The following is a 14,850-nucleotide window of genomic DNA, read 5'->3' as shown; positions in this document are numbered from 1 at the left end:
CTGTCTTCCCTGCTGGGTGACAGGTTGAATGGTTCAACCATCTAGGTCAATAATGATTTGAAAACATATAATGAAACTACAGCATGATTAAACCAATATTCCATGGCAATAGATGCCTCACTGTAAAATTTTCTTTTCTCTCACTCTCTCTCCCACTGTTGCCAGGCTCCTTATTGAAAGCCTTTGCTTTACTTACAAATATGCTTTATTCCTCTTAAGTCTAAAACATTATTGTGTCTGATAGAAAGAAAATACTCCTGATATACTACCCAACAGAACATGACTCTGGATTTTCAATTTAAAGTTGATAGCTTAAACCTTAGGTGCACAGGTTCATTTTTTCCTTTTTTAAATGCTCCAAAAGCAAACATGGTAGAAGTGTCTCTCAAAAAGCATGAAACACTACAGGACTAGGTGTGCAGTAACTAACCTTCATTATCATCTTCAAAATCAAAATCCAAGGTGTCTCTTATAGACCTGAAGAATGATATAACAGGCCCACTGGGAACATCATCAAGGGATCCTAATGTTATACCATTAATCTGAAAGGAAAAAATATATATCTGTTAGAAAACCAAAGAAGTGGCACTTAGAAAGTTGTTCATAAGACATCTTTATAAGACTATGTATTCTAAAAAGCTTCCACATTTAAATACATAGTTATATACCTGCTGCAGAAAAAGTTTAATCCAACTTCTATTTGTTATAAGATATTAAAAGAAATTAGTTAAATGACCATTTCCATACCGTATCAAAAGCTGTTTTGAAGAGCTCTGAAGCCCTGCGCTTTTCTGGTTTGTCAGGAAAAACCTGGATTATAATAGATTATTTCAGTACTTATATTTCAACAGAAGAATATAAATCATGATATGAAAGAAAAAGAATCCTCACAATGCACGCCCTGGTTCCTTTTCTCTCTTGGAGCTTCCTAACAACAGCCAAGGCAAGTTGGATGTTGGCATCAATGAACTCATCTGAAGATCCCTAAACTCATTTAGGATATAAAAAAAAAAAAAAAAACACGATGTATTAATGGCCAAAGCAACTCTCCACTGGGTTACACGTATTTTTTTTTTCACATTCGACAAAATCTGAAAAATAAAGGGAGATGAATCCAGAAGATCAGAAAGTTGATTATATGGAAAACATTTAATAAAAAAAAAATCCCAAAACAGGTTGTCTAGCTAAATCGACCCTATTTTCCCTTTTCTCAATAAGCATTTTCCCTTTGTTCACCATTTTTGAAAAAAAAAAGTATTACCATGATCTCAAATTCCAGTTTCTAGCACCTTTCATTGATAAATGATCTCCAGAAAAAATACATAGGCATACTGAGAGGGAGAATGGAGAACGAGGGAAGGTTCAGAGTAGTAGGAAGGTGGAGGTCTGAGGTGTTGATCGAAGCCAAGACTTTCAAGTTCGAAGAGGAAAGGATCAAAGGTGAGGACATTTTGAAAATCAGAGAGAATAACAGGGTGACTGTGTTGGTGTCAAAGGAGGTCATCGTCTGGTTGAAAGGTTTCATAGATGGAGCTATCAACTCTGGTAAGGTGATTGGATGGACAAATTCAATGGCTGTCCCAGGTAAGAAATATGTAACAGAATTGAAAAGAAACAGAAAGGGATGGTTTATCTCTGTGGTGGAGCTTTTTGGAACAAGTGGAAAGCAATTGCTGTGTGTGCCAGAAGGGAGACTATGGAAAGGGTGGATGGACTTTGTGAAGGTGCTACAGTCTTTTCTTGTAGCCTTGGAAGTGAAGAGAGAAGAGAGGGTGAAGAGAAATGGTCAAAAATCCAAAGACCAAGGTAAAAAAGCTCAGGAGGGGGCAGTTTCAATTAGTTCCTCTGGGAGCGTAGAAGTGCAAGGCATTCCGACTGAAGTGGTGGTTGCTTGCACTTCTAGTCTTCGAAGATTATTGGTAGGAGCAGGGAAGGATGAGTGGGAAGAAAAGAAGGGTGTTAGTGGCCGATAGAGGAGTGACAGACTGGAGAAGGGTTCTGTGTACAGTGGCAGGAGAGTTAGGATCTGGGAGTGAAACTATGTTGTTCCCTTTTGCAGAGACGAAAGTCGTGCTTGATGTAGGCGACCAGGAGCTAAGTTTTAAAGCAGTAGTGGTGGATGGATCTCTGATACAGGTTCAGAAATGGAGTCCATTATGCAATGAAGTCGAAGTCCAAGATGGTTGTGTCCGGCTGAAGCCTGTAGGCCTTCCACTTCACCTCTAGTGGAACTCTGTTCTTGAACACATCGTGCATTGTCTGGGAGGCATCTTGATGAAAGCTGATAAACGTTTTCTGGGTGCTGTGGAGTTACAGGTTGCTGGTCTTAGGCACGAGAACCTGCTGAGGGTCATTGAAATATGCTCGGATGAAGCCTAGTACAAGGTGTGGGTGGCCTCTGAAGTTGAATGGTCGTGGTGGGGAGGTGTTCTTAAGGTAGAAGATGATGAGCTGGTGGGGTGGTGGACACGTGGAGGGCTTAGGTTGGGAGTTGAAAAGGTGGAGCAGATGAAAGGTTGTTTTGGGGTTACTGAGCCAATTGGGGAAAACCAAATGACAAGAAATCTTTTTAAGGAAAATATTTCAAATAGGTTTGAATTAAACAACTTAATGGCGGGATTCTCTTCCTTTGCTGACATGGCAAAAAGACAGGATGGATTGGAGAGCCGAAAGGTCTAGTCTGAGCCATTGAAGGTGGCCGGTGGCTCGGGCGGGGTGAAGGTTGAGCCGGGACAATTTTGGAAGGGCCCACGTGACAACTTAAAAGGTCACGCAGGCGGGTCAGGTGGGCGTAACTCTGAAAGGGGGATCCATTTGAAGGACCCACGTGATAACTTAAACTATCATGTGGGTCGGGGCAAAGGGGTTTCCCTGAGGGAAGAGAAGGATGAAGGCTGGGCGCAGTGCAGTGAAGGAGATGAAGAAGCGGAGGTCCATTCTGCTGATGGTACTAGCGTGGGCAGTGTAAACGACGAAGGGAGTTGTGCTGGTGGTGACTTGGATGGGTGGAATATTGCAAGCTTATTTCAGGGGGTAGATTGCAATCGGGTCAACTCATTTCCAAGATTACAGAGTGTGAAAGGATTATTAGAAGGGGTAAACCAGGGGTAAAGGGGAAAGATCACAAAGTTGACCAAAGGACAGAAGTACTTCCCAACCAACTAAGGGAGACAGATGTTTACCAACCTCTGGAACAAGAGAGGGAGGCCGGGAGCAGTCCTTTTCTAGTTTGTCCATCAATCCCAGGTAACCAAGTGAATTCGGTTTGTGCTACAAATGTGTCTCCTGTGTCTTTGGTTCTAGATTTTGTTTCTGTTCCATGTCCTGTAGCCCATGATTATGCAGTCGTGCTAGAAGGCGGGCTCTCCGAGGAGGGGGAGAGGGGGATGAAGGAAAGTGGGAAGGTGAGGGAAGGAAGTTATAGGAGTGAAAAAGTGCAAGAAATCATTGAAAAAGTGTTTAAGGAAGTGGAAGGAAAGTTGATTTGGAGGAGGGAAGGGGAGGAAGGAAGAGGGGAGGGGTTAGTGGAGAGGAGGGAAAGGATTGAGGGTAGAGATGGAAGGAAAGGAACAGGGAAGGAGGGAGGTAATAGGAGAGGGAGGTTGGATGGAGAGGAAAGAACAGAGGTGGGACCAGGGGAGAGGAAGAACGGGCAGATGGACAGAGTTGGAGGGGTTTCTGTAGGAAGGGTAGGGGCGGAGGACTCGGTGAGAGAAGACTTGTTAGCAGAATTTGTAGAGAAGTTGGGCTATAGGTTGGAAGATTTGAATGTGTTGAAAGAAAGATTACAGAAGAGGAAGAAGGAGATCAGAACAAAGAAGAGGAGATTGAGTGAAGTAGAGAGATTGAAGAGAAATGTAGGAGACAAGATTCTCGGGGTAAAAGGAGATAGGAGGAAAGGGGGAAAGTAGTGGAAGGTGGCAAGGGGTTTAAATAAGAAGTGGAATGAAGATTTTTAGTTGGAATGTGAGGGGAATTGGGAGTGCAAGGAAGAGAGCGACAATAAAAGAGGTAATAAAACGGTTTGACCCAGACATTGTGCTGTTGCAAGAGTCTAAGAGAATGGAGTTTGTTACGAAATTATAGGCTGTATATATGTAGTATTAGCCCAATTAGGAATAGCTTGATTATAGGAATTATTCTTTCTTTGATTTTCTTCCTATTTTAGTATCTACAAGGTTGTATGATTTTCTTCCTTTTTTGTATCTGCAAGGCTGTATGATTTTCTTCCTTTTTTGTATCTACAAGGCTGTATGATTTTCTTCCTTTTTAGTATCTACAAGGCTGTATATATATGTACTACTTTCTCAATAGAAAAACATCAATTTCTTCAAATTCTTGTTCTATCGCATGGTATCAGAGCTGGAGACACTAATTCCAATCTGAAACTAATTTCTGGTTTTCTTCCCTCTGCTGCCCAAGTGAGCAGCTTTGAATTCTTTACGTTGCCCAAGTGAGCAGCGGCTGCGATCTCTAGGTCACCCATTCCAAGTGACATCTGCATCTCACCGCCCCTACCAGTGGAAGCGGAATCTCAGATCGTCCTACCCACCTTCACCCATCTCTTCTTCACTTCGATCGGGAGAAGGTTTCAAGTCTGCAACAGGTCGAAGAGTAGCACAGCAGCCTCGGTGTTACTCCTGTGGTGTTTGTTTGCCCATCAGGAAAGTCTTTCTTCTCTATTCTTTTTATACAGTTGATATTTCGGTGCTGCCAGTTGTGGTTTCTTGTTGTTTGGGTGTTGCATCTGCTGCTGATTCTGTTTAAGTGTGTTTTATTGGCTTTGCTGGTTGTTAAAAGTTTATTTTCCTATGTTTATGATGGCGATTGAACAAAAGAACTTGGCTATGCCTAGTGTTATCCCCATTCTGTCTAAGATCACTGAACAAAAACTAAACGGAACTAATTATTTAGACTGGAGTAAGACTGTTCGTTTGTATTTACGGAGTATCTCTAAGGACAACCATCTGACTAAGGACCCTCCTACTGATGAGACCCGCACTGAATGGCTAAGGATTGACGCTCAATTGTTTTTGCAAATCCGCAATTCTATTGAGAATGAGTACGTCGGTCATGTCTCTCACTGTGAGTTTGTAAAAGAACTAATGGAATATTTGGCTTTTCTATTCTCTGGTAAAGAAAATATTTCTCATATTTTTTATGTTTGCAAGACATTTTATCGGGCTTAACAACAGGATCAGTCTCTTCAGACCTATTTCATGAATTTCAAACGCACTTATGAGAAATTGAACGCCTTGTTACCTTTCAATACTGATATCAAAGTTCAGCAGACTCAACGTGAATAGTTGGCTATTATGAGTTTTCTAGCTGGCCTTAATCCTCAATTTGATGGTGCTAAGTCACAGATTTTGTCTAATCCTGAGATTACCTCTTTAAAAGAGGTCTTTACTAGGGTCCTTCGTACAGATACTGATTCCCATACCTCACCTATACAACAACCTAGTGCACTTGTCAGTCGGAATGATGGATCAACTAGCCGGTCTCGTTCTCAAAATAGTAGCAGAGGTGGCAGTAATAGTGGTTGGAATGCTGGAACTCAGGCCACAGGGGGAGTAGTTTGCTACTATTGTCATGAACCAGGACACACTAAAAGGACTTGCCAGAAATTGCTAAAGAAAAACCAGAAGTCTTCTGGGTCTCAGTCAGCTCATGTTGTAACTACGAGTAATGCTTCTCATCCATCGTCAAATCAGACCATTACAATTTCTGCAGATGAGTATGCGAAATTTACCCAGTATCAAGAGGCATTAAAGAACTCCTCTCAGTCCATCACTGCCCTTGCTGAGTCAGGTAAAACCAATACATGTCTTCTTTCTTCTTCCTCTCAGTGGGTCATTGATTCTGGTGCAACAGATCATATGACAGGTAATCCTAGTCTCTTTTCCACTTTCCAATCACACACTTTTCCTTCTTGAGTCACCTTAGCAGATGATTGTATTTCTTTTGTCCTTGGTTCTGGCACTATCAATCCGACACCAACACTTTCTTTGTCATCCATATTGAGTTTACCAAAATTTTCTTTTAATTTGGTATCTGTTAGCATACTCACTCGTACTCTTAACTGTTGTATCTCATTCTTTCCTAATCATTGTCTGTTTCAGGATCTTATGATGAAGAGGATTATTGGTAAAGGACGAGAATCAGGAGGTCTGTACATTTTGGATACCCAGGAACCTCAGACCATTGCCTATTCCAGTACTTTATCTCCTTTTGAAGCTCATTGTCGATTGGGGCATCCATCTTTACCTTTGTTAAAGAAGTTATGTCCTCAGTTTCATGATGTATCTTCTTTAGATTGTGAGTGTTGCCAGTTTGCAAAACATCATCGTCTATCGTCTGTTTCTCAAGTTAATAAAAGGGCTAGTCATGCTTTTGAGTTAATACATTCAGATGTTTGGGGACCTTGTCCTATTATGTCTAAGATTGGATTTCGATATTTTGTTACCTTTGTGGATGATTTATCTCGTATGACTTGGCTTTATTTAATGAAATCTCGTTCTAAGTTGCTTTCACATTTTAAAACCTTTTGTGTTGAAATAAAAACTTAGTTTGATGTGTCTGTACAAACATTGCGAAGTGATAATGCCAAAGAATATTTCTCTAATTCCTTCCAGACTTACATGGCTCGGAATGGAATTCTCCATCAATCATCTTGTGTTGATACTCCATCTCAAAATGGAGTGGCTGAGAGAAAAAATAAACATCTTCTTGAAACTGCCAGGGCTCTTTTATTTCAAACACATGTTCCTAAACAGTTTTGGGCTGATGTTGTTTCTACAACGTGTTTTTTGATTAACCGCATGCCTTCCACTGTTCTAAATGATCAGATCCCTTATAAGATTTTGTTTTCTAATAAATCTGTGTTTCCTGTTGAACTTTGTATCTTTGGATGTTCTTGTTTTGTTCGTGATGTTCGTCCGCAAGTTTCCAAATTGGACCCCAAGTCATTAAAATGTGTCTTCCTGGGATACTCTCGTCTCCAAAAAGGGTACAGGTGTTTTTTTACTCTCTTGAACAGGTATCTTGTGTCAGCTGATGTTACATTCCATGAACATCTTCCTTTCTTTACTGCTCCATCTACACCTGTGTGTCCACAAGAGGATGATGATCTACTAGTGTATCATGTCATCGGTCCAGACGCTAGTGTTGTTCCAATACCCCCACCACCACCTTCTCAACCAAAACTACCTATTACTCAAGTCTATTCTCGACGACCTAATCCTCATGTGACAACTCCGGCACCGATCTCTTCTTCGTCATCGAATCCAATGCCTAGTGATATTGATCTACCTATTACTCTTCAGAAAGGTAAACGTCAGTGTACTTATCCAATTTCCTCTTATGTTACCTATGATCGTTTGTCCTCTACTTCTTGTTCGTTTATTGCCTCTCTTGATTCTGTAGGGATTCCCAAAACTATTCACCAGGCTTTATCCCACCCTGGGTGGCGTGATGCCATGCTTGAGGAAATGAATGCCTTGATTGAGAGTGGTAATTGGGATCTGGTCAATTTACCTATTGGTAAGAAAGCGGTTGGATGCAAGTGGATCTTTGCAGTCAAATTTAATTATGATGGATCAGTGGCTCGCCTAAAGGCTCGTCTGGTGGATAAAGGCTATGCACAGACATATGGAGTGGACTATTCTGATACTTTCTCCCCTGTGGCAAAATTGACTTCAGTTCGATTATTTATTTCTCTAGCAGCTACATATGATTGGCCACTTTACCAGCTTGATATTAAAAATGCTTTCCTGCATGGAATTCTTCAGGAGGAGGTTTATATGGAGCAACCACCTGGGTTTGTTGCTCAGGGGGAGTCTCGGAAAGTTTGTCGTTTTCGAAAATCGCTGTATGGACTAAAACAGAGTCCTCGAACTTGGTTTGGAAAATTTAGTCAGGCAGTAGAGAGGTTTGGGATGAGGAAGTGCACATTTGGCATCGTTCTACTTGTTGTATATGTAGACGATATTGTTATCACTGGGAGTGACACGAAGGGAATCTCGTCCTTGAAATCCTTCTTGCAGAGCCAGTTCAATACTAAAGATTTGGGGCACCTAAAATACTTCTTGGGGATTGAGGTGGCAAGGAGTAAAAGAGGCATTTTCCTATCTCAGAGGAAGTATGTTTTGGACCTGTTAATAGAAACTGGGAAACTGGGGTCAAACCATGCAGTACTCCAATGCTTCCTAACCAGCAACTCACAAAGGATGGAGATGCTTTTGATGATCCTGAACGATATAGAAGATTAGTTGGAAAGTTGAATTATCTCACAGTGACTCATCCAGACATTGCCTACTCAGTTAGTATTGTAAGTCAATTTATGTCCTCTCCTACAGTGCATCATTGGGCAACCTTAGAACAAATCTTGTGTTACTTGAAAGGAGCTCCTGGACGGGGGATACTGTATCGGAATCATGGTCACAGTAACATTGAGTGTTTTTCTGATGCAGACTGGGCAAGTTCCAAGATTGATTGAAGGTCCACTACTGGCTATTGTGTTTTCATTGGTGGTAATTTGGTTTCGTGGAAGAGTAAGAAGCAAAATGTGGTGTCGCAATCTAGTGCAGAATCTGAGTATAGAGCAATGGCACAAGCTTCGTGTGAGGTTATGTGAGTTTCTCAACTCTTAACTGAGGTCGGTCTTAAAGTCTCTGTTCCAGCGAAGCTATCGTGCGATAATCAAGTTGCGATTCATATTGTTTCGAATCCAGTTTTTCATGAATGAACTAAACATATTGAGATAGACTGTAATTTCGTTCGTGAGAAAATTCAACAAAACTTTATCTTTACAGCATATGTGAAGACTGGAGAGCAGTTAGGAGATATCTTTACAAAAGCTCTTAATGGAGCTCAGATTTCTTATATTTATAACAAGCTGGGCATGATTGACATCTATGCTCCATCTTGAGGGGGAGTGTTACGAAATTATAGGCTGTAAATATGTAGTATTAGCCCAATTAGGAATAGCTTGACTATAGGAATTATTCTTTGATTTTCTTCCTATTTTAGTATCTACAAGGCTATATGGTTTTCTTCCTTTTTTGTATCTGCAAGGCTGTATGATTTTCTTCCTTTTTAGTATCTAAAGGATGTATATATATGTACTACTTTCTCAATAGAAAGACATCAATTTCTTCCAATTCTTGTTCTATCACAGAGTTTAATAACAATTGGGCACGGAGTGTTTGGAAAGCCAGGGGGATTAGTTGGGTGGCTACCCCCTCTTGGGATGCATCCGGGGGGATTGTAACAATGTGAAAGAGGAATGTCGTTGAAGGCCTGGAGGAGTTGATCGGAAAGTACTCGGTATCCGTGAAGTTTAAGCAGCATGAGGGTGATTCTACATGGGTTCTCACAAATGTTTACGGACCGAATGACTACAGAAAGATAAAGGAATTGTGGGAGGAATTGGCGGATGTTAGAGGGTTGTGGGATGGGCCCTGGTGCATGGGTGGGGACTTCAATGTGATTAGATTCTCTAAGGAATCCAATAAGGTTAACCAGAGGGTGACAAAAAGCATGAGGAAGTTTAACAGCTTTGTGGATGACTTTGAGCTTAAAGAGATCCCCCTAGCCCATAAGACATTTACTTGGTCAAATCTCCAATCTAGACCCATTTGCTCTAAACTGGATAGATTCCTGTTCTCTCTGAATTGGGAAGATCATTGGGGAACCTTGGCTTCTAGAGCTCTTCCAATGGTGACCTCCGATCATTGGCCCATAGTGTTATGTAAGGAGGAAAGAAGGCATGGAGGTCCTACCCCCTTTAGATTTGAAAATATGTGGTTAATCCACCCAGGGTTTACTAACGAAGTGAGGGAGTGGTGGTATGAGTGTAACCCATTGGTGGAATGGGAGGGGATGAAATTCCATAAGAAACTTCAATTTTTGAAAGAAAAAATCAAGGAGTGGAATCTGATGGAGTTTGGGAGGATAGAAAAAAGAAAGGGAGATCTGTTGGATAAGATTGAAAGCCTTGACTCTAAAGAAGAAAGGGGAGAACTTGGAGAGGAAGACAATGAGCTCAGGAGAGATTTAAGAAGACAGTTAGAGGATTGCCTGCACAAGGAGGAAGTTAGCTGGAGGCAAAAATATTGGTGTAAATGGGTGAAAGAGGGGGACAGAAACACTAGGTTTTTCCACTCTCTAGCAGATGGCAGGAGAAGGAAGAACCTGATATCCAAACTGGTAGTAGATGGAGTTGAGTTAGTACATCAAGAGGAGATTGTTGGGGCTTGTGTGGAGCACTTCAAATCTATTCTAAGAAGGCATGTGTGTAGAAGGGTGTGGGTAGAAGGATTGGATTGGCCAGATGTAGGGGTGGAGAACAAGAGAAGGTTGGAGAGAAGCTTTAGTTTAGAAGAGATCAAAGAGGCTGTATTCTCTATGGATAGAACAAAAGCCCTAGGGTCAGATGGGTTCATGATGGCTTTTTATCAGGACTATTGGGATATTTTGAAAGATGATCTTTTGCGGGTGTTTGAGGAGTTTTTCAGGAGAGGAGTTGTCAATCCAGGTGTGAACTCTACATTTATAGACTTAATTCCAAAAAAGAAAGATGCTTTCCACCCGAAGGATTTTAGGCCATAAGATCATTGCAAAAGTGTTGTCCTTGAGGCTGAAGAAGGTTTTTCCAGATATCATTGCACACTACCAATGAGCTTTCGTGAATGGAAGACAAATTACTGATCAGATTTTAATTGCTAATGAGAGTGTGGAGAACTTTAAGAGGGATAAGAAGAAGGGAGTGGTTTGTAAGTTGGACTTGGAAAAGGCTTATGACTTGGTGGGCTGGAAATTTGTGAGGAAAGTTTTGACTAAATCTGGGTTCGGGGATAGGTGGTGTAAGTGGATTATGGGTTGTGTTCGGAATTGTCATTACTCAGTGCTAGTGAATGGGATAGTGGTAGATTTCTTTCCAGCCAGTAGGGGTATAAGACAAGGAGACCCCCTTTCTCCTTTCTTGTTCATTCTAATTGCGGAGGTTTTGGGGAAATTGATTCACAGAGCATATTCTAGGGGGCTTATTAGAGGCTGGAGAGTTGGGAGGGTGGAAACCCCCCTTACTCACTTGCAGTTTGCTGATGACACGATTCTGTTTTGTGAAGGCGGTAATGTGAGATTTATCAGGAATTTGAAGTCGGTGATACAACTGTTTGAGCAAATATCCAACTTGAAGGTTAACCTTGGGAAAAATTGTGTTGTGGGGGTGAATTTGGAGGAGGGAGAGTTCAAGGAGAGTGTTGAAGTGCTGGGGTGTGAAGTCTCAGGGTGGCCTTTGAACTACTTAGGGTTGCATTTAGGTGATAATCCTATGAGAGAGAGCTTTTGGAACCCGGTGGTGGAAAGGTTTGAAAAAAGACTGGTGTCTTGGAAAAAGAACTACCTCTCTCTTAGTGGGAGAATTACTCTTATTAAGGCCACGCTTGCTAATTTACCTATCTTTTTCCTGTCAGTGTTTAAAATCCCAGTGAAGGTTGCTAATAGATTGGAGAAGTTAATGAGAGATTTCCTGTGGGAACCGAGAGAGGAAAAGAGGGATCATAGAGTTAGCTGGGAGATAGTTTGTAGGAGTAAGACATGCGGTGGTTTGGGGCTTGGGAATATTAGGAGAAGGAATATGACTCTGTTGGGAAAGTGGTTGTGAGGATTCCCCTTGGAGAAGGAGAAGCTATGGGCTAGAATAGTGGCAAGTATTCATGGGCTGGAGCATAATGGATGAGACGCTAGAATCAGAGCTAGGACCACAAGCAATTCTCCTTGGAAAGCCATTCATGACCTGCTAGCAGTTTTCTCCCCTAATATCAGGTATGATTTGAATTCCAGTAACTTCATAAAATTCTTGGAACAAACCTGGGTGGGAAGTGCCCCTCTAAAGGATCAGTTTCCTTCTTTGTTTGCTCTTTCTGATCTGAAAAATGAGCCAATCTCGTCTTTTACCACCCCGTCCTCTTCCACTTCTGGGATTGGGTGGAACTTGGGTCTAAGACAGGATTTGAGGGACTTAGACTTTGACATTATTTTGAGCCTTATTGCAATTCTTGATAACATTGTCTTAGACCCCACTAGGGCGGATTCTAGAATTTGGACACCTTCTCCCAACGGCATTTTTTCTTGTGCTTCTTTCTTCAAAGTCTTAAGTCAATCCACCAGTCCTACCTTCCCTCCTTTTCCTATTAATGAGGTTTGGTGCAGAGCAATACCTCTTAGGGTTGGTAGTTTTTGTTGGGAAGCCTATCTGGAAAGAATCAACACTGGTGATCTACTCCAAAAGAAGAAACCCAATACTTGTTTGTCAACTCAATGGTGTGTTCTTTGTAAAGCGGATGGGGAGACTGGTTTTCACCTATTGGTGTCTTGCCATTTTGCGAGGTCAATTTGGGAATGGGCTTTGTCCCTATTTGGATGTAGTTGGAATACCCCATCAGAATTGCAAGGCCTTTTTTCCCCTTCTCTTTTTAGGTGGCGGATAAAAAGGGGAAGGACAATGTGGAGAGGACTAAGGGCTGCAGTATGTTGGACACTTTGGGAAGAAAGAAACTCCAGGATATTCTCAGAAGCTCAGAGAGGAGCAGCAGATTTGAGGGCTATCATTCATATTAGGGCGATACAGTGGCTGAAATCTTTGGAGCTTTTCACAGACTACACTGTGGATGACATGTTGAGGAAGTGGGGTGAAATTGCAAATTGCACACAAACTAAGGCAGTAATGACTGTGACTTGGACCCCTCCACCTAGTGGATTCGTGAAACTAAACTTTGATGGGTGTAACAGGGGAAATTCGGGAAAATCGGGGATTGGGGGTGTTTTTAGGGATGAAAATGGGGTCATTTCTGCTATGTTCTTAGGCCCAATTGGAGTGGGTGACTCCCTTAGAGCTGAGATCTTTGCAGTTATGGAATGAGTACAGAAAGCTAAGGAGTTGAACATCAGGAAACTCTTAATTGAAGAGGATTCAGAGGTGGTGATAGGGTGGCTGATTAAAGATCACAATGGCTTATGGAAGTACAATAACGAGAGGAGGAAATTCAAGTGGCTGGTGCGGGAGATGGAAGTTAAGATACTTTGGGTTAAAAGATCGGCTAATTTCCTAGCTGACGGTTTAGCTAAACAAGGGGCAGAAAGGGATTCACTTTTTTGGGCTAAGTTGTAACTATAGTGTGTTTTCTTTCTTTTTTTCTTTTCTTGAGGTTCTTTGTTGCTCTTGGTAGATAAGCGTGTTTGTCTTCCTATTGTAAATCTTCTTTTGATGAGTTAATGAAAGTGTTATTGATCAAAAAAAAAAATGATCTCCATAAATTATTAATGTTCTTTATAACTAAAATATATATATTTTAATATGTTACTGAATGGCCCAGTCTATTTACAATACTTAGGATAAAAATATGAATCTGGTATCTAGGATTCATTCTCTAGAAGTAGAATTTACTTACAAATACTCTACTCTTACTTTTGCTAATTTTTATACCCATGATGCATAATTATGGTGATAATCACCACACGCAGGTCTAGAGGATCCTGATACACAAAAAGGATCCAACAACACCAGCCCATGGAATGCAACTACCTTGACATTTTCCATGAAATTTTACAATTAAAGAGGTCATGAAATATCTATAAAATGAATTCTATAGATTACATAATTTTGACAAAATGTCGGTGAATATTATAAAAAAGAAAAAGACAAATTCTGGATGCTATTTCAGTCAACGAAAGTATAGAAAAGGATAATTCCAATTTGTGTTATCTTCAAAGAAATGGTAAGAACATGCATATCACATAATGCCATGATAGTTAGGATTTCAGAAATTCTTTGCATATATCAATCAATCATTGGACCACAAATAGTAAATTAGATCCTCAACGTGAATTGTTACTTCCAAAACAGAGTACTAACTTATCCGAAGAGGAAGATCAAAAGTCACATAGGTACCTTGTAAGAAGAAATGTTGGTAGGCAAAGGACTGGCGACCATTGTGAAAAAACATAGAAAAAAGAAACATGTGTCAAAACAGAGATATAATGGAACCCACACAAATGTATAAATGAGATCAGGAATCTCAGAAAATAAATAAATAGATAGATATCGAATCCAATCCTAGAGGAGCATGTACTTTTTGAGATAATTGGAACCCTCAATGCGAAAGAGAGAGGGATGATGCATCTCTATCCTCAAATCCAAGCCTATCGACAATATTGCACAACTTGGTTAAAGAAAGGTCCTATAAGGTTCAGGATTAAGAAAACCATAGCTGAGTGCAACCCAAGGTCTCTATTAGTATTTTACGGGCAACTTGTTACCTAATCCATTCCTTTTGGTCTGAGTAGTCAAACTCGAGCGTGGAAGTTGGAACTCAGGAGAATCTAGGTCTCCATTAAATTCTGTCGGAGGAAACCTGGATGCAAAAAAAAAAAAAGGCTTGCTTACTCTGTTCACTAGTCCATTATTATGGTCTGATTCAGTCAAATGTGAACTCGGAAATATTACAGATTTCATGTCCTTCTTCGGCTTCTACAGTCTCCCTTATGAGCAACATTTGGGTTAGGAAGTCCCCTTGTCCATCGTCAAGCTGTGTGCTATGACCTGACCACTTCCCAAGAGAGTACCATTACATGCATTCAGCCATTTATGCAGTAATGCAAGACGCACTTCCCAAGTGATCAAGCAATATGTGTTTAACCTGGTACATGCATCCATGCGAGAGTCTAAAGTGAAGACTGAGCTTCAAATGCCTAAGCCACAGCTGGGATTAAATGCTTTCATTTCATCGTAGAACTAATAGTCCTTCCACAAGCAGTGGAGACCTTGCCTTGCTTCGTGGTGCTAAT

General features: G+C 40.9%; 1 protein-coding gene across 1 annotated transcript in view; it reads right to left on the bottom strand.

The window, feature by feature from the left end:
- LPA3 (Low PSII Accumulation 3) overlaps positions 1–14,850 on the bottom strand; it is a 33,965-nt gene that overhangs the window by 18,473 nt on the left and 642 nt on the right. The window contains exons 2-5 of the mRNA XM_088949378.1: positions 13,955–13,985; positions 892–984; positions 748–810; positions 431–542 (exon numbers count right to left, since the gene is read on the bottom strand). Coding sequence (XP_088805504.1) covers positions 431–542; positions 748–810; positions 892–984; positions 13,955–13,985 — 299 coding nt within the window. The remainder of the gene's footprint in view (positions 1–430; positions 543–747; positions 811–891; positions 985–13,954; positions 13,986–14,850) is intronic.

This window comes from Nelumbo lutea, chromosome 6, assembly GCF_056320005.1.
Source record: "Nelumbo lutea isolate HS-2025 chromosome 6, American lotus-T2T, whole genome shotgun sequence".
NCBI classification, from domain to species: Eukaryota; Viridiplantae; Streptophyta; class Magnoliopsida; order Proteales; family Nelumbonaceae; genus Nelumbo; species Nelumbo lutea.
Note: the sequence above shows the minus strand (reverse complement) of the source record. Positions and strands in the feature narration are given on the sequence as shown.